The 24463-nt window shown below is 37.8% G+C and overlaps 2 protein-coding genes and 1 pseudogene across 2 annotated transcripts; all 3 read left to right on the plus strand.

Moving 5' to 3' along the window:
* The window catches only part of LOC105057422 (exonuclease DPD1, chloroplastic/mitochondrial-like), a 4472-nt pseudogene extending 563 nt beyond the window's left edge, over window positions 1–3909 (plus strand).
* Window positions 3910–4098: 189 nt separating this feature from the next.
* On the plus strand, window positions 4099–5687 carry LOC105057421 (putative zinc finger CCCH domain-containing protein 21). Its single transcript, XM_010940024.3, has 3 exons — window positions 4099–4191; window positions 4271–5055; window positions 5138–5687. The coding sequence occupies exons 2-3, from the start codon at window positions 4462–4464 to the stop codon at window positions 5402–5404; spliced, it is 861 nt and encodes a 286-aa protein (XP_010938326.1). The 5' UTR covers window positions 4099–4191; window positions 4271–4461; the 3' UTR covers window positions 5405–5687.
* Window positions 5688–8256: 2569 nt separating this feature from the next.
* On the plus strand, window positions 8257–23179 carry LOC105057420 (protein DEHYDRATION-INDUCED 19 homolog 2). Its single transcript, XM_010940023.4, has 5 exons — window positions 8257–8486; window positions 8582–8727; window positions 11369–11446; window positions 11626–11894; window positions 22848–23179. The coding sequence occupies exons 1-5, from the start codon at window positions 8411–8413 to the stop codon at window positions 22948–22950; spliced, it is 672 nt and encodes a 223-aa protein (XP_010938325.1). The 5' UTR covers window positions 8257–8410; the 3' UTR covers window positions 22951–23179.
* Window positions 23180–24463: the final 1284 nt, after the last annotated feature.

The raw sequence follows: 24463 nt of genomic DNA on the forward strand, positions 1-24463 counted from the left end.
TATATTTTCACAATGGCATAATTGGATTGATATGAATCTAGTGATCTTTCTAAGCTGGCATGAAAAGTTTTGATGCTTTCAAATGCTATAACTTACAAGTTCCTCTGCGTGCAGAAACAGTAGATAGTTTTCATGGTTGTAAATTAGGATCCTTTTTGTGTATGCATAGTTGATAACTTTGTTCAACTTATATGTGAAGATGCAAATCCAAATGCTGAAAAAAAAATTATAATACAGTATTGGATCCAAGAAGTAATAGTCATGGGTTGATTTGTGATAGAAAATCAATAGAAACCATAAGAAGATCCTAATTCCGTGGATAAGTTTTGGATTCTGTATCTAATGCCAGATTTTCTATGATAAATCTCGGTTCAGAAATTAACATTAATCTGTTTATGTTTGCATTTTCAGGATCAAAGCCTATGACCTTGATGCAAAATTTATGGTCTGTAATGATCTTTGTGCCTTTTTAGTTTGTAAAAGCCCAGATGAGTGCAAGTTTCATATGAGATTCTGCGACACGTGATTCTTGATGCTGGTTCCCCTGTCTTCACAAAATGTCCTTTGCTGCTATCTTGTTGGGAAACATTTCTAAATTAAGGAACAGTCTTGCAAGCAATTGTTGTTTTAAGTTGCTCAGATTTCATACTGAAATTATTCCTGGAAAGATTCTTGATGCTAGAAGATGCAACCTACGTTTTTTCACAACAAGATTAGAAGGAATTGGAAATCACAGAGCAGTAAACCATGCAGCATTAGTCTGAAATTTTATGATGGAACAGTTAAATCATCAACAAATACAAATGCAAACCAATCTCACCTTTATGAATTTAAAGCAATTCAGTGTTCTGATCCCCAAGAAAAGATTTCTGACAACAAAGTCATCATTGACCGGCCTGCAACTATCCTTGTGTTTGATATTGAGACTACAGGATTCAGTCGTCAGTATGAAAGAATTATCGAGTTTGCAATTTGTGATCTCATAGAAGGCAAGGATAGTACATTCCAAACCCTTGTAAATCCTGTCAAGTATGTACCAAACACAGATGTTCATGGCATTAGCAGTTACATGGTCAACAGGCCTGATGTCCCAAGGTATGGTTCTTCTGCATATTGAATTTCTAGCTTTCTTTTCTTCTCCTAATCTTCATGGTTCATCATGGAGGATACAAGCCTCATTACATGGTCCCTTGTATTTGTTGTTTGATCTCCTAAGTTGGGCTATTAATAAATTTAAATATAAATAGCTGAAGACTTTGTCAACTGTCTACTACCATGACCATCCATTGACAAAGGCTTTTAAACTGCAGTTTATTTGAATCACAGACTACTTTTTTTTTTTGTTGATGTTGAAATCAAAATATCTGGTTCTATTCTCTGAGAGAGAGAGAGAGAGCTGCCCTTTGCATCTGATTTAAGGTTTATGTTGATAAATATGGTCTGCTTACCACATGTAACATTAGAAAATAAATTGGAGCTGCCCTTTGCATCTGATTTAAGGTTTATGTTGATAAATATGGTCTGCTTACCACATGTAACATTAGAAAATAAATTGTTTGTAAATTTTGAATCTGTGAAAAGGAAATTTTGTGATGGAAAAAAAGAAGAGTTGAGAATTGGTGGACAGCCCCTAATTTACCCCACTGTTTGGATACTGTGTATGATCTGAGACCTTTTATTCTTGCAGTTGCTTTGTTGCAAATGGTATTGACCCTGGAGTTTCATCCAGCATGAGCAAGCTTATACTTATTATTATTATTTTTTAAGTTTTTTAAATTTCTTTACATGTACACATTTTGGTTAATCAAGATGTTCTCATGTCTAGGTTGCTATTGTACTTGGTTATAGTTCCTTAACCTAACCTTGATGATTTTACAACAGGTTTAAGGAACTGGCTCCAATCATCATTCAATATGTTAGGAGCCGCCAAATGTCTGGCAAACCAGTAATATGGGTTTCTCATGATGGACGCCGGTTCGATGTACCTTTTCTTATCAAGGAATTCCAACATTGCTCTGAGGAAGTTCCTGCAGATTGGCTGTTCGTGGACACACTTCCTCTTGCACGCCAGTTAGGTAAGTCAGATGGTAGGTAGCTGTTTCTTGTATTCTACCCTTTTTTTTCTTGTGACAATTTTAATATCAAAGTACTGCTTGGTTGTCTTAGTTATTCTAGGTTAGATGAATTATGCTGGTTTTTGTGGTAGTCTTTAAAAGCAACTGATGAACATGCAAAGGGAGCAGCAATGGCAAAAGTTATATTCCCTAAACATTTCAGTGATGCAATTATCAGGAACTAAAAAATGACTCTGATTGGCGAACTAAACATAATAACCATCACTATCAAGCCTTATCTCTCTGTTTTTTTTGCTTTGCTACAAATTGTATGGCTTCTTGAGAAGCCCATTTTTCTGAATTTATGTTTAAATCTGCCTTGATCGTATAGAGATATCGCAATATTTGATTTATGTACTTGCTCTTATTTAACTAGGTCTTTCCCGTACTCATTAAGTAATATTCTATATTGCATAAGAGATATTTATCAAAACTGCCTTAACCACTTGGAGACATCGTAGTGTCTGATTAATGTAGTTTCTCTTACTTAACTAGGTTTCTCCAGTTCTTATAATTTATCTTCATTATACTACATAAGCGTAAGAAAGAGAAATCAATGGCAATCAGTTTTCTTCATTTAACTTTCTCATTTACACAAGTAATCTCAACTAGAAATATAGAATTGTTCAGGCCTGGGATCACTATTCTAACTCCCACAAACCAGATAGTCTTATGGATCCACAAAGTGCTTTCGGGTATGAAGGCAAGAAAACCAGATCTGCATTTAATCTTTTTGAAGCTTTGATCAAGTTGCACTTTCTGCTGTGGGAACATCTTATGATTGTGTTACTGTAGTACTCAGTCCAGTCATCTCTTCTGGCCCCTTATAGTGCCAAGATTATTTTTTTGATTTGTTTTTAGAGAACAATTGCCTGACAATAGGGGAGCTGAGAAAGAGAAGGAAACAGAAGCCAGCACAAACTACAAATTTTGAGCAGCGATTTGACTGGATTCAGGCGACAGAAGGTGAAATGAATTACCTTGATGTCAATTATTGTTTGGCCTCATGCTAATCAGATATATGACTCCTGGGTAGGGTTGAACTCAATCAGTTGATCTTAAAAGTAACTTAATTTTCCAAATCTAAACCTAATTCTGACATAGGATTATATGAATTTAGAGCTGAAAAATCATGGTTTAACTTATGAGACTTCCAGTTGAGCAATAATATGTGGCAAAGCCTGGTGGTTATGCATGACAATTAAACCGGTTGAGTTCAGTTGCTCCGCACAGTCACTGTCTCTGACTTCCTCCAAGGTATTCTCCATGATGCATGCCATCATCAGCTGAAGCAAGCTAAACTTTGCCATTTCTATTTCTGTTGCAGGATCAAAGCTTACATCCTTCTTATTGAAGGCACTTCGTGAGCACTATCACATCCCTATATTTGGGACTGCACACAGAGCAATGCAGGATGTGACCACATTATGCTATGTACTCCAGCGAATTACTTTTGATCTGAAACTGACTGTTCCGGAGCTAATGTGTAGAGCTTTCCGGGCTTCAGATATTCTTTAACTTAAGATTGGATGTAAAAGCCAACAATCTCATTCTCATCAAGCAATGATCATTAAGCATTATTGTATAGCAGTGTCCATTCTTTCCGGCATCATCTTTAATTTATATTGCACTGCTTAATTCTGAATAAAGTTCATAATATATTTATCTTATCATCTTTTGGAGTGAATCACCGTGACGATCTCTTCCGAAATTTTCACATAATTGAGTGTTCTAAACCTTTTATTGGGAAATACCAAAATGTTCATTGCTGAGTTGTGACCTCATTGGAATTTGAGCATGCATTTTTCATTGTTTCCACTGAACTTGGGCATGCATGGCTATGATATGGATTTTTTTCATTTTTTTTGGTGATTAAGAATATGTTAATTTGATTATTACATTTTCGCTCCAATTCCTGCGAAATGGTTGATCTGCCATTGTTTCAAAGTTCAAGGGCAGAAAAGTCTTTCTGGTCCATTTACATCCTCGCTTTCTTCCCTCCATTTCCTATCAGCTCCCTGACCCAGGCTCCTACTCGCGGCGGTCTCCGATTCGAAGGAGCTCCACCGCCTCAAAGGTAAGCTTCTTCCAAACCCATCTCCCATTACGATCGATTTGAACTCCTCCGTTACTAAGATTCTCTCACGATCTACTAGTTCTTCTCCGGTTCCTCAATGTGCCCCCAAATTCTTACAAACAAAAGGGATTCGGCCTTCAAAATCGCATCTCGAATTCGGAGAAACCCGAGTGTCGGTTCTTGAATTCATCCCTATTGTTTTCAATTTTCTTCTTATTCCGAGGAATTTCGTGACGAAACGTGAGATCGGAAGGATTCGTGGCAGTAGAAATGGAGGGAGAGATCACACTACCGGCATCCCAGAACTCGGTGGCGGGGACGCACACCTCGTGCTGCTCCTTCGAGGACGGCGACGAATCGACGGGGGAGTCGGCCGGCTGGATCTCCGGCGACCGGTTCGAGATACAGAAGCACCAGATCCTCCGGGAGCTGCAGCAGATGGTCAACCGCTACAACGACTGCTTTCGCCAGCTCCAGGCCGCTCTCTCCGACCTCGACGTCCTCCGACATGACAACCTCCAGCTCAACGCCGACCACCTCCACCTCACCTTCCTCCTCGAGGAGATGGAGGCCTCCGCCGCCGCCGCTGCTACTGCGGCCGGCCGTGAATCCGTGCCTCCGGAGGCACAGGGGAAGCAAAAGATCGTCGGAGGAGAGACCGCGACGGAGGATCCTGATCCGGATCCGGCGCCGCCGGGGGGATCGGACGGCGGAGGCGGAAAGGGCGGGACACGTGGCGGTCTGCCAAAGAGCATCTCTATCCGATCGCGTGGGTTCTTGGCTGTGAAGCAACCACCGGCGGGCGGGGACGTTGAGGCGAGGCGACCCCACCGCCTCCGTCTCCCGGCGTCTGCGGCGCTAAAGGTTAGTAGCAGCCCATTTGATCTTGCCACGTGTCATTTCCCGCTATTCTTGAATACCTGATCGTCGGGTTCGGGTGATTCAGGGAGAGGAGGGAGACGGGGAGGTGGAGGTGGAGGCCTATAGCCAGGGGATGGCAAAGACGGAGCTGTGCAACAAGTGGGTGGAGAAGGGGTGGTGCCCGTACGGGGAGCGGTGCCAGTTCGCGCACGGGATCCAGGAGCTGAGGCCGGTGATCCGACACCCCCGCTACAAGACCCAGCTCTGCCGCATGCTGGCCTCCGGAGGTGACTGTCCTTACGGCCACCGCTGCCACTTCCGCCACGCCCTCCCTAGCCACCGTGACGCCTAGCCATTTCGGTCCCCATGGCTCCGTCTCCAATGATTCCATCAAACAGTGCTTTCTCTTCATTCTCAGTTCTCTCTCTTTTGGAGCTCTCGCGGAACGCTGGTACGGCAGTAGTATTCTCTTATACTGCTTTATACGTAGTTTAGTTCTAGTAGGTGCATGCGATAGGGTAAGCCATTCCAGGGATTGGTTCTCGTATTGCAACTTAGAAGGGTGACATTTATGACCCATATATATGATATAACGGAAATAACGAACGTTAATAGCCTAGTGCGCTCGTTGACTATGATTTTCTTGGAATCAAAATATGAATATCTGTGTTTGACCAATTTCGGCGGTTATGATGAAGTTAATATAACCGAATGGTAAAAAAGTAGCAGCATCCTTTTATTATATTGTTTTTAAAACAAGAGATTCTATTAAGAGTTGATATGATCATTTGAATCTTAAAAAAAATATTTGAAGACTGATGACTGATAACTATTAAGGGTCAAATTACGAATATAATTTGACCATTATGCCGATAATGGTAGTATGATGGGCCAATTGGCCCTTATGCATGTCCAAAGAATTCTTATCCAGAGAATGGATTGATGACATAACTGAGATGATATAGGTTGGTAAAGCATATCCTTAGTTGTTGACACCTTTCGCTCCAGCTTGAACATCTTGACAGGCGGAGGATTGTGGACATTTTGGGTGAAACGCTTTTAAGGTAAAGTCATATAAAAAGAATTAGGACCAGATACAAAGAATTAGAATTTCATGTGGCAAAAATATTTTAATCCAGACAATTGAAATGTTTTAAGATACAAAACCAGCAATAGGAGATCAAATGTCGCCGAAATCCTTGTTTGCATGTATATTATTTATTTGCAAAAGATGTATCCATCGGTTCTATCTGACCGAAGCCAACGACCCAAGTGCCTAAAAAGTAGCTGAAAAATATAAAATATAAAAAATATGTATTGATATTGACATGGCATCTCTTGTGAATGTCCGGAACTCGTTCTTCTTTATATTGTTTGGAACATCTGGATTCTCGGATGGCTCTATGGTAGGCTATGAATTGTTTCAATTGTTTGAGACTGACTAGAAGTATTGTGATTATAAAAAGACAGGCCAACATGCAAGATCAAAACATATCCCGCCTCCCCTGGGAAGCTTCTACGTTGGGTGGTGTGGGTTTTTTTTTTTCTTCAAAAAAAAAAAAATAATAAAAGCACTCGGGCAATAGGCTACATAACTACGTTGTTGTTAGGGATGGCAATCGAATCATAAACGGATCTGATCAGAAAATCATCAATTCAAATTCGATCTGCTTATTAAACGGATCAAAAATTCAAATCTGAATCCGATCTGTTTATTAAACAGATAATCCGATCTGATCCGTTTAACTCATTTATTAAATAGATCAAATTAGATTAAATGGATTAAATGGATTAAACGGATTAAATATCGAGTTAAATGGGTCAGAAACAGATTGAACATATTTTAAACAGGTTAAACGGGTTTTAAATGGATTAAACAGGTTAAAAAAGTCGGATTAAATAGATCAAAAATAGGTTAAACGGATTAAACGGATTGATCTATTTATGATCCAAATCTGTTTAATCTAAATCCAAACCTATTTATGGTGGATCGAATATAAATCGAATTGATGGATCGGATTATATTTTGCCAATTTTAGTTATTATAGAGCCCACTAATCACGATCTCTCGCTGTTAGCCACGTGTGCATTCTAAGTTCTTTTGTGCACTTCGTGCTAACGTAAGCATAACCCATGAAAACAGTGGAATTTAGGTGGGTTTGAGTCAACAAACGCTTTTGGGCACCCTAATCAACTCTGTATGGGCTCAGTTGGCAGCACGGGACATAGAAGACAGCGAGAAGCATGAAATCTGGTGACTTCTGGAGACGTTGGGGCGCGACGCTTGGGCCTCGTTACCTATCATCGACGAAAAGTAATGAAGGTAATTGTCCTAACAACTCCACTCCCGCCTGGCCCCAATTCCTTCCGACGCTTGTCGAGGCTGCAAGAGAACCATTCCGCTCTGCGCTTTGCGTTCGATGGCTTTTATTAGTGGGGTCTGACACAATTACACAATGAACACCACGAGAAACTCTAATCAACGCACCACCATCTGACACCTACGCGTCTTCATTTGCTTTGCGTGGCGGCCTTCCTGGCCGCGCACTCTTCCTGCCCCTCGTCTCAGACACGTGCGAAAAATTCAACCCGCGTAATGTTTCTGAAAAAGGAACATGAGAACACCCAATCAGAAGAGGACACGCTCCAACCTTATGCCCGGGACCCACCTGAGCAAGCAATAGTTAGATTGGTACTGTCGTTACAGCTAAGCCTCCCGCCACCACAGGACAATCGACCACGTCCACCCCGTAAAGCAGGTACCTCATTTCTCACGCCAATGTGATGCGGAGATGGTAGCTATCTTGGGGCCTAAAAGGTCACACGTCAGTGGAGAAGGATGGTTGCTGTTGCGATAGACAGCTGATCCTCAACAGATTGTAGGTTCTGGCTCCAAGTGCCGAGGCTGATCGTCTCAATAACCGCGCCAACACTCCACGTGCAGCGGGTCATGGTAAGAGGAACTTGCGGTCCGCGTGATTTCCTTGACTAAAAACAGAAAAACACCAGCCTACGAGATCGGATGCCCCGCTAAAAACAGCAAACAGCATAAAAAAATCCAGCGACCGCATGTTTAACCGGGCCCTTGGGTAAAGGACATTTTCGTTATTCTGACCAAAAGTCGTGTCCGATTTGTAGTGCTCCATGAGTTCTAATCAGCCGGGGTCGGTCGGTAGGAGCGCTTTCGCAGAAAGAGTTATCGGCACTCCGTGTCTCTATATGCGCTCAGTTTTCATAAATTTTCTTTCCAAAAACTATTTCTAGGGTTGTCAGTCACTGGCCGGGGTCTTGGGTTGGGGATTTCGGGGAGGAATTGCGTCATCGCAACCAAGCTTCGGTAGGAAAAAAGGAGGAAGCCATGGAGGCCGATTCTTGGAACCGCTTTTCGTCCGCCGCTTCGAGGCGCCACCAGTCCGCTCTCCAATCGCGATACGGTGAGGCCTCGAGATCCTGATTCCATTTGTGGGCTTTGATTCTTGGTCTTTTTGGGTCTTTTGGGGTGGGTTTTGATGAGGCATTTGGTCACCAGATCTGTACCTTGGGTTTGAGGAGGTTGATGGCGGTGATGATGACTACAGGGCGGAGTTCCCCTGCCCGTTTTGCTCCGAGGATTTCGATATCGTCGGGCTTTGCTGCCACATCGATGATGAGCACCCCGTGGAGGCGAAAAACGGGGTATTACTTCCTATCCAGTTCTCTGAATCTGTATTTTAGCGGTCTTCAACTATCCGATCTTGAAAAGGATGAGCTTTGTGGTTTTTTTCCTGTAGTTGTTCAATAAAAATGCTTTTTTAGGGTGAGGTGGTTATTTGCTTTTGGAAATTTTTAGGTTTTAAGTGTTTTTATTTTCTGATCGTGGATATAACTTTTCTCAAAGGTTTTTCATTATCTTACTTAGTTAAAGTTCGAACATTTTTGGTGTTTTCTTCACTTTCTGTTTAGTGAAATTTATGAGTGGGGGAAATGCATGATTTTTATAGCTTCATCTGCTATTGAAGTTTACCTGCCTACGGGGAATTCTCCTAGATTTTAATCTGACATTGGAGCTTTTTAGCGTGTATCTTTTCCTTCCTGTTTTTAGAGTTTTGTATTAGATATGCACACATTTAATTTGCTCGTTCTTTAAATGGTCACTACAAAACTGTGATTTTTATTCAAGAATCCTCTCTTTCCCATTTTTGAATACCTATATATTTTTTTTATCTGAAGTGGGTGTTAACAACTAGATACAAACAATTTCCTAGTCAGTATGTTATTTTAGAATTAGAATTGAAGTTGCTGGGAATGTTTGAAATGTGTGTATCAAGACATTGCCTTTTGGACAATATTGAGTGCCATTGTGTGGTGATGGATCTGTAATAAGTTTTGGCTCCTTTGCTTGTAGATTTTTCATGTCATTAGTCACTTATATCAAAGTGATGACTGCTCATCCATCCATTTTGCCTCCATCAGGCATTCTAAGTGGGCTTAATCATTTAACAGCTGAAGAAGATACATTTTGATTCTAAGGAGTTTTGAGAGTGTAAGTGTTTTCACTGTGCCACAGGATCTTGTTGATTACAAATATCAACCTTGTGGCATATTCAGCAATTTTGTTCAAGGGGGTGCAGTCATTTATGCAAGCTTTCTAATTGAAAAAATTTTCAGGAGCTAACTAAATAATTTAGTTTACCTTTGAAAGTCAACTTAAGCAATTAAAAATAATAAGCATGAGAAACAATAATAAGTAAATAGAAAAAGGGTGCAATTTAGGTCCACTGCACAGAGTTCCGGTGGAGCATGATGCCTTTCAGGAGTTTCTTAGTATTTGAGCACTACAAATGGTCATTCGTGGATATATACCCACCAACAGCCTTATTGGCATCAGTTGTCAATTAGAAGAAGCTTTTTTTTTTGGAAAAAAGAAATAAAAAGAAAAGGTATCCAAAACATAAATTGAGAAATAGATCATACTAATATCTGCAAAAGTGATTATTTTTAGAATGAATTTACAAGAAGGAAAGCGTGCTTGGATGAATACAAGCAGATGAGTGAATCTTCTTCTTTGTCACAAACATGTGCAACCTGAAGAATCTGAATGAAATTTACTAAGAGGTTAACAATAAGACTAAACAACACAAAAAGAGTCTGAGGAAAGGGGTTAAAACAGAATATGCTTTTATTCTTTTCTCCTTTAAATTCATTTTCTTTCATATGCCATGCTGCTTTATCCTGGTACTGCAATGTTAATTATTTTTCTTCTTTTAGAACTCTGTAATTCCATTTGTAGAAGAAATGCTTGTGGGTTCTTCATTCCTCTTCCACAAAAGCTGTAGGAAGGTGTAAAAAAATAATGCAACCTGATACCTCCATAAAATTGCTTTTAGTTCTTTTGGATTTGCTTTGATAGGGCTATCAGAAGTCTGATATTCCATGGATTCAGTAGGGGCTACTTTATTTTAGATGAATAAGCAGAAGAACTAAAGAATAACTAGAGCAAAGTTCTTCAAGTGACAACTCCAAAAATGTTGTACCAGAGATCTTGGTCCCTCCAACTTAATTTATGCTAAATATGATTTGCCTCTGCCATATAGGAATGTTATAAATTTATTCCTAGAGGGGTTACCTTGGTGCTAAAGTGGTCTTACAAAGGGATCCTAAAAGGTTAGGTTGGCATATCTGTGGAAATTATCAATACTCATAGATCATGTTTGGAAAATTTTCAGATCAGATGGCCATGTGAAGAGCTGGATCAGACGTGAATCTGTAGATATATATCTGGTACACTTTAGAATTTATAAGGGGGTAAAGGGTAAAGTGCCCTCCGCCTCCCATCAGCCCCACATCTTTGTCAAAGTAAGGTGGAATACCATCTGACTAGATAAAGCTATATTATGATCTTGTATCAAAGTGTAAACAGAAATCCATGAATCTATCATTACTTGTATCAAAGTGAAGCACATGTTCACATTTCATTATAACTATGTCCACATGGCGTAAGAGGGATTTCTTCTTTCTTTTTTTTTTTTTTCCATACATAGAACTATAGATAAATATTTTTAAGTACAAGAGGATGGTATATTGTACCATGTATGTGAAATACACTGTAGATGTTTTCAGCTTTAATTTGTTCGATTTTTTTTTTCTTTTAAAGTATATCAGCACAAAAGAAGTGGTGTTTTTGGTGTGCAGAAGTTCTTTAAGGTTTTCTTGAATGCATATGAAAAGCTATCAGTACCTAGCATGCAATATCACAATTCTATGATTCATATCATGTAAGCTATATGTTGAAAAATCATTATTAATTCTTCTAGTTGGGATGGATTATCTTCTGCAGGTATGCCCTGTATGTGCAGCTAGGGTTGGTTTGGACTTGGTTGGGCACATAACGACGCAGCATGGAAATTTCTTTAGAATATCCTTTTGCCTTTATGAGTGACTGTCATCTGTCTTGAAGTTTAAGCTATTGCTATTCTGCTTAAGAAGTTGAATTTTTAGAAGAGTCTACTGTTTATTTGTATATTCTACAAAATGGTCATGATTCGTGTTTAAATAAATTCAGCGATTCAACTGAATTCCTTAAGAGAAACTTACATGCAACGTAGGAGGAGATTCCGCAGAGGTCCATCTGGGTCCCATTCGATGCTATCTTTGTTGAGAAGGGACATAAGGGAAGGCAATCTACAATCTCTTCTTGGAGGATCATCCTACGTGGCTGCTCCTTCCTCTGCAGCACCTGATCCCTTTCTGTCATCACTGATCTACACTTCACCTGTGGCTGAGTCATCAAGAGATGTACAACCTGAGTCTTTGGATGAAGAAAACATGATTAATAAGAGTTCAGATGAAAAAGTTGCAGAGAGGTATGATGCATTAAGCTATGTTAATTTAAATGTTCACATCTTCCCTTTGAAAAATCTTGTTCATACATGATGATTGAGAAATGGGAGATATCATTGATGCTTGCAACTTCGTCAATTGATCAGCAGGTTGCATTTGTTTAAAATGTTCTTTTAAAAAGTTTTAGAAACTTAAATTAGCATTCTAGATATGTGATAGGTGTTGTGGTATAGGTGGGGGCATCTTTATTCCCACATCGGTCATGAGTCAAGAGGGAATATGACTTATATGGATTGGAATCTTCTTTCCCACGTGAGATGCCTTTTAAAGGACAAAATCGTGAGGTCCCTTGCGACAGCATCAGAGGCCAAAGCGGACAATATCTCACATATGCGAGCGCGGAGGCATAAGCCAACCATCCGAGCTATCCGACCCCTTGATCCATGACCGCAACATTGGTGTCATCTATAGGAATGCCTCCTGTCCCCACATACATACTCTCTCTTGACTGGAGGGGTTATGTTGTGGTATAGATGGGGGCATCTTTAGTCCCACATCAGCTATGAGTCAAGAGGGAGTATGGCTTATATGGATTGAAACTTTCTCTCCCACGTGAGGCCAAAATTGTTAAAGGCGCAAGGCGCAAAGGGTGCCAGGAGCCGAGGCGCAAGGGGTGCCAGGTGCCTAGGCGCAAGCGTTTGAGCAAAGCGAGGTGCACATTTATTAAAAATAAGATGAAATATGCATAATATAAAAATTATATATTTTCAAATTACAATCAAAATATCATTAATATTAAAAATGCAAACTCATTAAAGTTTCAACACAAAACACATAGCATACGAACATTTAAGCAAAATATTGTTCATAATAAGCACACAATAACAAAATAAAAATTACACTGACACAAGTATATAACTAAGTAGTCTAAAATTTCAGTTAAAAGTTCTAGCTAATCTTGTAATAAATAAGCAATAGATGTAATCTCCTAGTAGTCCTCATCATCATCATCAATAATAAGATCTTCTTCTTCATCAGATTTGTGATCTCCTATGTCTTGCTCTTCTTCTGAGTCCTCTAAATCCTCATCTGCAAGTTCTAATCTTGATGCTCTAGGCCTTAAGAATAAAGCCCCCCCTCTTGATGAAGAAGCATTCGCACTAATTTTTATGCGATAGGTAGGCTCATCAACTCCAGCAACCCTAGCAACAGCATCCCAAGTGAAATTATCATCATCATACACTAACTCAACATCATCATCAGAACTCTCATCCATTCTTCTCATCAACCACTCATTACTATCATCAATGTCCTTCAAAGAAACAGGGTCAACGGTATCGTGCCTATTATATCGACGCCTCAAGGCTCTATTGTATTTCACAAATATCAAATCATGCAAGCGTTGTTGAGCAAGCCTATTCCTCTTTTTGCTATGAAGTTGCAAGAATAAAAATATAAAATAATAAATAAAATTATTTGATAATATAACTACATCCAATCTAGAACGTCTTAAAACCATCACACATAATAATAATAGAGTTACTTAGTGCTTATATGTGAAAACGCACTTTAATTTCTTTCACAACTGCTAGCACTACAAGTGAGGCTAAAAACTCTCATTGCAAACTTTTGCAAGTTTGGAGTTGAAGATCCATATGCAACCTACCACTCAGCTGTTGATTAAACAAGTGTCAAAGTGCTTTTAAATTACAAATATAAACAAGCGTACAACTAAATCTATAAAGCAAAATAAACTAATTTATTTTTCTGGTGATTTTGTCTTTCTTTGCCTAACTGCCATGGGTATTCCAAAAAGGCCTTGAGCATTTCTATACTTGTTCAGCTCATTTGTAATCTTATCTTGCATTTCAATATTTGGAACTAGCCTTCGTATACACTTGTATAGGCCATCCATCACCTCTTCATTTTGCTCAATATTGGAGTTTTTATAAAAGAACTCAGGGATTAGATAATGGCCAGTTGCGTGCAAAGGACGATGTAGTTGACATTTCCACCAAGCATCAATAATTTTAAAGATCTTGTATCTCTCTTTTCTACCACTGAAAGACTTGGTAATAGTTTTTTTTGCCTTATCCATAGCCTCATAGATATATCTCAAAGAAAGTTTTTTCTCCCTATCCACCAATCGAAGGACACGAACAAGAGGGCTAGACAACTTAAGGATGTAAACAATGTAGTTCAAAATGTGGGCATCAAAACAGTACTAACTGCTCTCTTGGCAGTTGACTCTTTTACCCAAGGTTTGGAGTTTCACTCTTCAGAATTGAACATCTTTCTCAAGTTGTTCTTCTGATTATATATTGATTGAAGAGTGATGAAGGTAGTTACAAATCTAGTTTTAGCTGGCCTAAGCAGCTCTCTTTGTCCTGTGAAACTCCTCATCAAGTTCACAATGCTAGTTTTGCTATAGATGTACCCATTCAAAAAAATTGCCTTCTTCAATGTTTTTTTAATTGCTGAAATTTCAGCAATATCCTCCAACATCAAGTCAATACAATGGGCAGCACATGGTGATCAATATAAATTTGGCTTCTTTGCCTCTAACAATCTCTCTGTTCAAAATTCAGAAATTTGAATATTAAATTACAATTATACTAATTAATTTCTTAAAATGTAAAGATGGAGAAGTTTATTCAAATTGAATTTTACCTGCAGCTACATAATTAGAGACATTGTCGGTCATCACTTGAATGATATTTGCTTTTTCAATTTACTCTACCATGTCATCAAGCAATTTGAATAAGAAATTTTCACTCTTCTATGAGAAGCATCAACAGATTTTATGAATACTGATCTTTTAGGAGAGTTCACTAAAAAGTTGATTATGTCCTTTGCAATCTCATTCTTCCAATCGTCTGACATAATCAAGCATCCATACCCTTGCCCACTTTTCTTGGTGGCTCTTTATCAAATCTCTAGTATGCTCAACTTCTTTTTTTAACAAAGGGATTCTAACCTCATGATAACTTGAAGGTTTCACGCCAGGATCAAATTGTTCAATTGCTTCAATTGCAATAGCAAAGCTTGGATAATTCACGACATTAAATGGAATGCCGGCATCATACCCACCTAGCCAACTCTCTATAAGTCTTGTCTCTTAATTCTTTTCTGCAAACTTCATTGATAGCAGATTGCTTTTCTTTGCCTTCTTTTCTACTATGAACAATCATTTCTGCATCAAGAGTAAAATACAAATCTATAAGATCCTTTTCTTTTGGTTTCTTTGAGCTAGGTGCCTTGCTGCTGGCCGTAGAACTTCCACTTGTACCATCACTTTTACTACAAGGATCAACCATCTGAATTTCATCTTTTTCATCAACACCATAGTCTTTCATATTATCAAAATCAGACAACAAATTATCTTGTTTCTTTTCCTCCTCTTTTCTTAACATATAAGTTTTAATCTCTTCACAAATATGTGGTGGACATTTTTGGCAACCTCTGGCATTTCGAAACCCTCAACTATATGCTGTTTTGCCCGACAAATCCCTCCTTTAGTCATTTTTCCACAAAAATTATAAATAATATCATTTTTATTTTTGCCCGTTGGGTTAGTCAAATGTGCATACTTTTACGTTGGATCTTTTTTAGATGACCCATGGCTTTTGGAATCCATTTTAACCTCCTAAAATAGATGCCAAACAATGATAACGAAATCAGCCCCCAAAAAAAAAAATTTATTACATACACTGTGGGTTGGTTATGTGATTCAAAAAAAAGGTCCAAAAAAAAAAAAGAAAAGAAAAGGGAGAATGTAACCCAAAAAAAAGTATTGCTGTGTTACAAAATCGGAAAAAAAAGCCCAAAAAAGTTACTGTAGATGACAAAAAAAGAAGGGACTTAGCCAACAAAAAAAAAAGAAAATGATGAACAGTGCAAAAAAGGTTACTGTAGATGACCCAAAAAAAGGAACGATGAGAAGAGAAAAGAAGAGAAAGAAAGAAAACAAAAAAAAAAAGTGAAGCCATACTATTTGGTGGGGGCTCCGGTGGGTGGGGTCGTCGGTTGGCGGTTGTGGGTCTTCGATCGGTGATCGTGGGTCCTCGATTGCGTTAATTGACGAGTGGGTTTTCTTCTCCGACGGTTGAGGCGGTGCTCCAATGGCGTGGGTCTTCAATCGGCGATCGTGGGTCCTCAATTGCATCAATCGACGAGTGGGCTCTCTTCTCCGACAGCTCGGGTGGTGCTCCGATGGCTGTGGGTCTTCGATCGGCGACCATGACTGTCCTTTTTTCTGTCGTGTCTCTTTTTTTTTCCTTCTTTGCGTCTATCTGACTTCCCAAAAAGCCTTTATCGTCCTGTTTTTTTCCTTTCTGACTAAAGCGGTTGAAGCGCGCCTCAGGTGCACCTTTGGAGCTTAGGTCAGGCACGTGCCTCAAGCGCCTAGGCGGTGCCTTAGCCACCTCGCCTCGCCTTGCCTGAGGGGTAAGAGTCACAGGGACCCTTGCCTCGAGCCTCTTGCACCTCAAGTGCGTCTTTAATAACTTTGCGTGAGGCATCTTTTAAAGGACAAAACCGTGAGGCTCCGTGTGACAGTGTCTGAGGCCAAAGCAGATAATACCTCATGTATGCAGGTGCGGAGACATAAGGCAACCATCCGAGCTATCCGACCCCTCGATCCATGACCGCAACAATAGGTATTGCTCACTTTGTACTAGAGAAAATTGGCATTCCAGATAAGTACATGGTGCATGATGTTGCTTACTAATTATAAAAATTAAGATCTAGGAGGACAAGATTGCATATTATTCACCAGAATCATTGATTTTATAATTTTAGTTGGAGTATCGAGTCAATAAATGCATATAAACCTTTGCAAAACGGTATTATATCTTGTGGTATTTTAATTTAAGATTCAAGATGGCCTCAAATTATCCTTTATGCTCTTCTCTATCTCTACTATGTGACTGTCATGCAATTTTTCATATTATAGAAGGAAAAATTGTAATTGCTCATGCTATTCCTTGACGTAGATTACAATCTGTATGCAATTAAGGTGCATTATTTTGCCTGACCACGCACTAATGACCTAAATATTCAAATGCATCATTTAATCTCTTGGCTATGTTGAATACCATTTTATCACTTCTCATTCAAGTTAAATGTGACTAGCAAATGGTTGCATGATTATCAAACTGTCAAGTAAGGTAATGCACAATAGTTCATGGGCAGTGGGATCAAATTTTTGGGATGGCAACTTTGGAAGCACATGATGTGGGCTATCACTATCACTTCTAAAGCTTGGACTATCGAGAGCATGATTTATGATTTTTCTGAGAGGATATTGTTGAAGCTTTGGGGTAGGAAGGGCTCAAACTGTCAACCAGAATTTAACTCTTATCATCTGTATTTTCCAGTCAACTGCCATCACTCCAATATTAACATAATTGAGAAATTTACTGATAGTAGATATAATGGTTTGTCTTGGAGTTCCAGGGGCATAAGATAAGGTGGTCCATAATTTTTTTAGTTATCACTTTAATTATAAATCTATTGCTAGTCGATGTTACATGGGGATTGTGGAATTATCTGGATGGCTTTGGGGCACTTACACTGATAGCTATGGTTACTATCTCTTACTTTGTGCCTCAGCATTTGGAATGATGTACTTAGAATCTTGTAATATTGTTTTGAGCATATGGTGCATAATTTAACTATTGCTTGTTCTTTACTCTGGATTTGTCATGGGTTCATGACAACTAGTATAGACTTCTTATTTTTATTTAATCATATTAATATTCGTGTGGTTGTTTTATTGTACCGGGAGTACTGTTAATTGTTGTTGGCTGTCCCAGGAGTTCTACTGGTTGTTTTAACTATTTTCTACAGATTGTAGTCTGGAGTTTTCTCATTGGCATCTATATTTATGTTATATGTGTGTAAGGTGAGGAATAGGTTATTAATTTGCCTATTTGTTATTGCATTGATGTTGATCTGTGAGATTTATACTATATCAGCCTTTTGGATATGTTTTGGGTCTGTATAATTTTTGTAGCTTATTCTTACATTCTACTCAAGAATCTCAATTAACAATTCATGTAACTTCCAAGCTTTTACTGAAGTGAGATTTTATTGATGATTGAAAGAAAAATGAGCACTTCGACATACTAAGTCCTAGGTCTAGTTGACATAAAATGCCTCCCACAATTGTAAAATCTCAAGCGTACCTGGCTGTACTAGCCTAGAACCAGAATGCGGCACCCTCAGGATGGTTTCTTAGGTGCTGGTCCTAACAAACTTGAACCACCCTGTACAAGGCCTGAACCTACATGCTTAGTACCAAGATTAAAGTGTTTTCACACCCTTTTTTTATCCTTTCAGATGGCAACTGTACCCTCTTTTGTACTCTATGTATGTACTGGCCAGATAGCAATACAGGGCCATATGCAAAAGTTGGCATCAACTTATTATTTGAATCAACTGCAGAAATTCTGCTTAGTATTTCTCAGTCACCTGCTTTGTAGTTCCACAAACTGAGGAGGCATGATTTTCTATTGAGCTGTTTCAGTTACCTACATAAGAGGAAGACTTTACAGTTAGTGATCCTATGAAATGAGGAGGATTATGATAGTGCATTTGTGTATTCAGGAGTCTATGTATTTGCTTTTATATAATATAATCCAAAAAGATATGAATTTGTAATGGTGAAAAAGGGGACACATATACATATGAAGTTTATGGTGATGGAGGTTGGTGAAAAATGTCATAATATATAATTTTGACATCTTGTGTATTGTGGTGGAGGATTGTTAATGTAACAAAGAGTAACTTGTTATCAGAATTCATGTTTGAGGTTGAAGATGTGAGAATTGAATGAAATTTCATGGGCATTCAATGAAAAGATATGAGAAGTCCTTTGTAAGAAGTGATCAGATGTCTCCAACATTTAAAGTGGGAATGGAGGACCTAAGTTAACTGGGTGGAATCATTGCTGAAGAAAGGATTGGAGCAGTTGTGTCGTTGAGGATATCCTTAACAGGAGCAATTACAGTAGGACTCATAAAACCAAATCCTTAGATTGGGGTAAAGCTCATTGTTTATGGGTTTTATGAAGGCGAAATCTTGTTGGATGAACTTCCTACCCATAATTAGCTTCTTTTTGTAGTCTCTAAATTAGGAATTTTCCTCTTTCTATCCAGTTTCAGGTGGTCTTTGTGTTAATTATGGTTTCTATGCTGGTTTCATGCATTCATAGCTTAATTTGTACTTATGATTTTGTTGGAAAGTATTTTGTTCATAAGTTGGTTATTATGTAAATTAAGCGAAAGACACTAAAGGGAAATACTGAAGGAAGCAGACATAAGCAACTTTTAGAGGCCCAACTACAATAGAAATGGATAGGAAACTATTTTAAAGGAGAGCATATGACTCAAAAAGGCACCACCATGGACAATATTTCTTTATAAAGTACCACTTTACATGGATGAAGTTAGAGGTGATTAAAAGGTGAGTAGGGGATTGAATGGACTTGAAGCTTTCGTGCAGCCTGAAGATATCAAAATATGGTAGAAAATGAAAAAATAGTCCTTGAGGCTAATAGCATTTTCTGGAAAATGGATTGCAAATAATCTAAGGTGGTTTCCAATCACTTTGGCTTCAGAGCTTTTTATGATGGATTCCCCAGTTGACAGACAAGCAAGAGACATTGAAGCATAGATTTAAGTCTACCTTCCTTGACCTTATTGGCGATGCTTGTTTTGCTCTCATTGAAATCTTGCCAGTTGCGTGGTGAAATTGCCCCAAACAGTCCAAACCTATGGGCTCTTATATTGAGCAAAAAGGGTATTTGCGAGTTATCCTAAACTTTTCAAGTTAGGAATTGATAATAAGTACACAGAATGGAGCAAATTAGGCCTCGTTCTCAACCACTTAGCATATAGCATTGTCATTATTTAATCCTCTTGATTAAGTGCATCTGCAGTTAAGATTCTTTTTTCGTATGGCTGTCCAGACAATTATATCTAGAGAGAAGTGCGTGATGTTAACACCACATTTCAGCACAGCATTGTCCCCCTGTCCATAGTAAACCTCTGAAAAGATCTAACATGATGCACAACTAAACTCTCAAATTTTATAGTCCATTCTTCAACTGGCTAGAATAGACATCATTCAGCATGCAGTTAAGATTCTGTCATCCTTTTATCCTATGTCCACCATAATCTATTGGCCAAATAGAAGAGGAGTCCTTGTAGCTTCCTATGTTTTATCGCATATCAAGTTGTTGTTGTGTCTTTTTTTTCTTTTTTTTTTTCTTTTAAAAAGCAATTGGTTGTACACTATATCCCTTCCATCCAATACTTCATGATTTTGGTTTTTGGGTCAGACAATTTATGTAATCTACATAAGAAATTATTCAGCTGTATCTGGACCTTTTATATTAGTCCCCTCCCCTTGCCCATTATAAAGTTGAGACCTATCCCACATCCTTATTTTCCTATTATATCAATTGTCTTGGACCGTTATTACTACTCTACTTGCCCATTACAAAGTTGACACTCATTCCATTTCCTTTTTGCTTCTTAAATAATTTTTACAAATTGCGGATGTATCATAATTAGTTTACCATTCTGACTTTTTCCCCTACTCTATACTCTGCTTTTCCACATACTTGGTCATGATAGCTAGTCTTTACAGCTACTTTCCTGAAATGCTTTGTCATCTTCTATGATTCTTAAGTTCTATTTTTTATCCCTTTTTATTAAAACCTCCTGCCACATAACCTGATGAATGCTTCTATTTCTGATTATTTTTTTCAAGTCTACCAAGGCAGGACGAAAGACCGAGATGCTTGTTAGCAGGTTATTCCCCCTTGCGTTAAATGTCATAGTTTTTTTTTTTTTTTTTCTCTAGCCATGGTTAAAACTTTTTTACATCTCTGTGAGTAAACACCAGAGATATTGAAAATGCAACAGTTGAGTCAGCTCGGTATAATTCACAGTTGACCATTTTGAATCCTTGTACGACTCCCAGCCAAAATTTGCTAGTCAATCTGCCACTTTGTTGGGTTCTTTGTACACATGCTCGACCTTATAGTCAAAATGTAGAAGCAAAGTTAAATGCCTTCTCTAACTGGGTAAATTGTCCAAGGGATCCTCCACTCCCTCTTATAATGGCATACGTTTAAACATAAGTTTTTTCATCCATTCAGATTTTGATGAGTCAACCAGCAGCTCCCCCCAAAACACTCAAGGCATAAAAATAAGATCTTGAATCCTCATGTGTTGTTAAAGATCTTTACATACAGGATCATCTGCATACTGCAAATGAGATATGGTTGAATATCTGGTTGACATTTAAATCTACAGAATCTGGGGCTGAACATGGATTGAATATCAGTAATATCAATATGTGTATCCATTTTTATTTGGCGAATATGAATATGGATATGACTATTAATCGGATGTTGAAATTTGCATCCACATTTGTTTTAATGGATACGAATATGAATCTGATATTGACAGTATGGATATTAATGGAAGTATTATTGGCTAGTTAATCTTGGGTAGAATAATGTCTCTTTTTGTTTTATTAACTAAACTATATAAGCTTCCTAACTTTTATTATCTTTCTAAAACAAAAGTGATCTTGCAAAAAAGAAAAAAGATGTAACTGTACCCACTCAAACAACGTACTATGTTAGTGGATCCTAATAATTCTTCTAAGTTACACACTTAAAAAGCTGACTGTTAATGATGCAGTACACAAAATCATAGACGTAGCTAATCATAGACGTAGCTATATGGAAAAAGTTAATATGAGGAGACTAAATCAATGTTGCAAACAATTATCAAACAATAAAAGATTGCAAATGGAATTGGATACTCAGAGATCGGTTTTTTCATGTGTCCATGTCTGTATTCATTACTCTTTGACAGACACAAATACTGATCTGGATATTAGTCAGATGTGAAATTTGTGTCCATGTCTGGATAAATTCGGACATGGAAATGGATCCAGGCAGATATTATCTGATCTGTAGTTTCCTTAACCGGATTACAATCTCATTTTTCATGACATGTGCTGCACTTTTACTAACAGTGTTCATAAGAGTTTTGAAAGGAACATGGGTAAATTAGATGATTATTCTTGTTTTGGGGCTTGGAGTTTCTTTTAGATAAATTTTGATTTCACCCATTCAAACATGCAGATGATTTAGTCCATAAGCTTGTAGGGAGAGTGACTTGGATCATCGCTTGGTTGTATTAGCCTTATTATTTTTAAAATAATTTTTGCATCTTCCATTAGGAAGTAGGGGATGATTAAGTTGAAGATGAATTTGTTTTCCATGTCTGTCTGCTTGCTAATAGGGGACTAGGATTTCTGGGAACATGGAACCTTAGCTGAGTCTTCCCGCTCCCAGAAAGAGGTGATAGGGTAATCTGGTCTATTTGAAAATTTTAATAATTTGTTTTTCTTCAAACTGAATAATTTATGGTAAAACAGCTTCTTTGCTGAGATCTATCTATCTTGCCTTGTTGGTGTCCAAGTTATTGTTATGAAGTGGTTCTGAGATGGCATGCTTCTTGAACAGGGGTTTGCTGCGCTAAGGCTGAGGGTGCTTTCTTGTCTTTAGTTTTTGATTGCTAATTTTCTTCTGATAATCTGATATCTGTTGGGCGCTTTCTTCACCCTTCAAAATGGTCTACTTTTCTGGAACATTCAGAGTTGGATCTTCTTGTTTAGCCATATTGGCCTATTTTTCGTCAGCAGCAGACTTCATAATACGTTTAGATTTAGAGACTATATTGGAGTAACATTTAATTCGTTTGTAGTTTCACGGCCCTGCACACCTTTGCCTGCTTATTTCTGCTTGGGATTTGTTGTCATGGCCTTGATTTATGCAAACATATGATTATCATCATTGCCTAGTCCACATATCATTATGTTACTCTGTGTTTTGTAATTATTTTAGGCCCCTTTTTGTTCATTTCACTAACCGTTTGATGTACCACCAGAGTGGAACCATCTTTATCTGAGAAAGATCAGGAAGAGAGAGCGAGGAGGAGTGAATTTGTGCAGGAGCTCGTGCTCTCCACGATATTCGATGACACATTATGAGGGAATTCTCTACCCCTATGGTGATGGCAGGAGGGATCCTCGTGGAATCCTGAAGACCATCGGCCGGCTGCTACGTTGTTGTAATTGTTGCTCATGGCCCTCTTTTTAAGCCTTGTGGGCGTTTATTTAAATGCTGTATATTTAGAAGTCTTTTAAGAGAGAGGAGAGCATTGGAATGTATTATATATTTAATGTTACTATCAAGATATGAATGGACTATTTCTATGCAGGGGCAGTCAATGCGTATTTGAAACGGACTGTATAACTCTTCTTGCAGAATTGCCGGGTAGCTGGCTGAAAAAAATTCCTTCTGATTTTGAAGGAGGTAGATATTTTAGTTTTTGTCACATCTTGAACACGGCACTCGGCTCGGATATCTCTTTAGGATAAGAATATATTTGTTTCAATTGGTAGATGGATTTTATTACGAGAGTAGGATACAAAGAATATTAAAATTTAAAGTCATGATCACTAATCAGAGCTTTAAGTTTAAGATCATTAAAAAATATAATATAAGATATTAAAATTTAAAATTATAATTATTAAGGATATGATAAAATAATATTAAAGTTTAGGATATGATTACATGGAATTATGACTTTAGTGGCATTTGAGTATAAAATTATGATCGATACGATAGAAGTGGTAGAAAGGATTTAAAATTTAAATTTTAGATCAATAAGTATTGTGATAAAATTTAAGCATAAGTGGTATACGATGTGTATAATAAAATTGGATGAGTTATTTTTTAGATTTTAATAAGTAGCATTTAAAATGAGATATGTTGTATTGTTAGATATATTTGTCTAATCGTTATTTAGATGATAAGTTGATGTGGGAGAAGATTATGATGATTTTTTTAATTTTACTGTTAATTGTTTGATTATTATAATTTTAGATGTACCAGAAGAAAGTTATTTAGCATGTAGCTTAAGAAAAAAATATATTATATAAAAAAAAATATTTTTAAGTATTGAATTTATAAAAAGATTATGTATGATATGTAAATGAAAAATATATTTGGTTCTATTGGATCAGTAATGTTGAAATTTAGATTATGGTTATAAGGGATTATGACAAAGCTGATATTTTATATTACAGTTTTTAGTGATTTTAAATTTAAAATTTGATATCACTTTGTCATAATTCTTAGTGATTATGATCCTAAGTTTCGATATTCTTTATGTCTTACTCTCACAATAAAATTCAATCAACCAATAGAAGTAAATATATTTTTTATTTATATATATTTTTTATTATTACCAATGGCGATCGATGAAATCAAGAAGAAAATAGGAGCCGCCATGTTTTGATTAAATCGACAGCTTGTCAGCTTCAATTGCGTGCCGGCGTTGGAGCCGTGTCTTCACTACCATCGGGAACCATCATGGATAGCCGGCATGATCTTCCATGGCCATGCATGGAAGAGGAAGAATGGGGAGCAAACCCTCTGTTGAAGAGAAGAAAGAGGAAAAGAGAAGGCTCTTCTCTCTCTTCTTTGGTCTATATTAAT

This window comes from Elaeis guineensis, chromosome 14, assembly GCF_000442705.2.
Source record: "Elaeis guineensis isolate ETL-2024a chromosome 14, EG11, whole genome shotgun sequence".
Lineage (NCBI taxonomy): Eukaryota > Viridiplantae > Streptophyta > Magnoliopsida > Arecales > Arecaceae > Elaeis > Elaeis guineensis.

Excerpts from the sequence above, each read along its gene's own strand:
- LOC105057421 (XM_010940024.3), top strand. The coding sequence starts at position 4,462 with ATGGAGGGAGAGATCACACTACCGGCATCCCAGAACTCGGTGGCGGGG. Across the intron at positions 5,056-5,137 it reads CGGCGTCTGCGGCGCTAAAG|GGAGAGGAGGGAGACGGGGA; the intron begins GTTAGTAGCAGC and ends CGGGTGATTCAG.
- LOC105057420 (XM_010940023.4), top strand. The coding sequence starts at position 8,411 with ATGGAGGCCGATTCTTGGAACCGCTTTTCGTCCGCCGCTTCGAGGCGC. Across the intron at positions 8,487-8,581 it reads CGCTCTCCAATCGCGATACG|ATCTGTACCTTGGGTTTGAG; the intron begins GTGAGGCCTCGA and ends TTTGGTCACCAG. Across the intron at positions 11,447-11,625 it reads AGCATGGAAATTTCTTTAGA|ATGCAACGTAGGAGGAGATT; the intron begins ATATCCTTTTGC and ends AGAGAAACTTAC.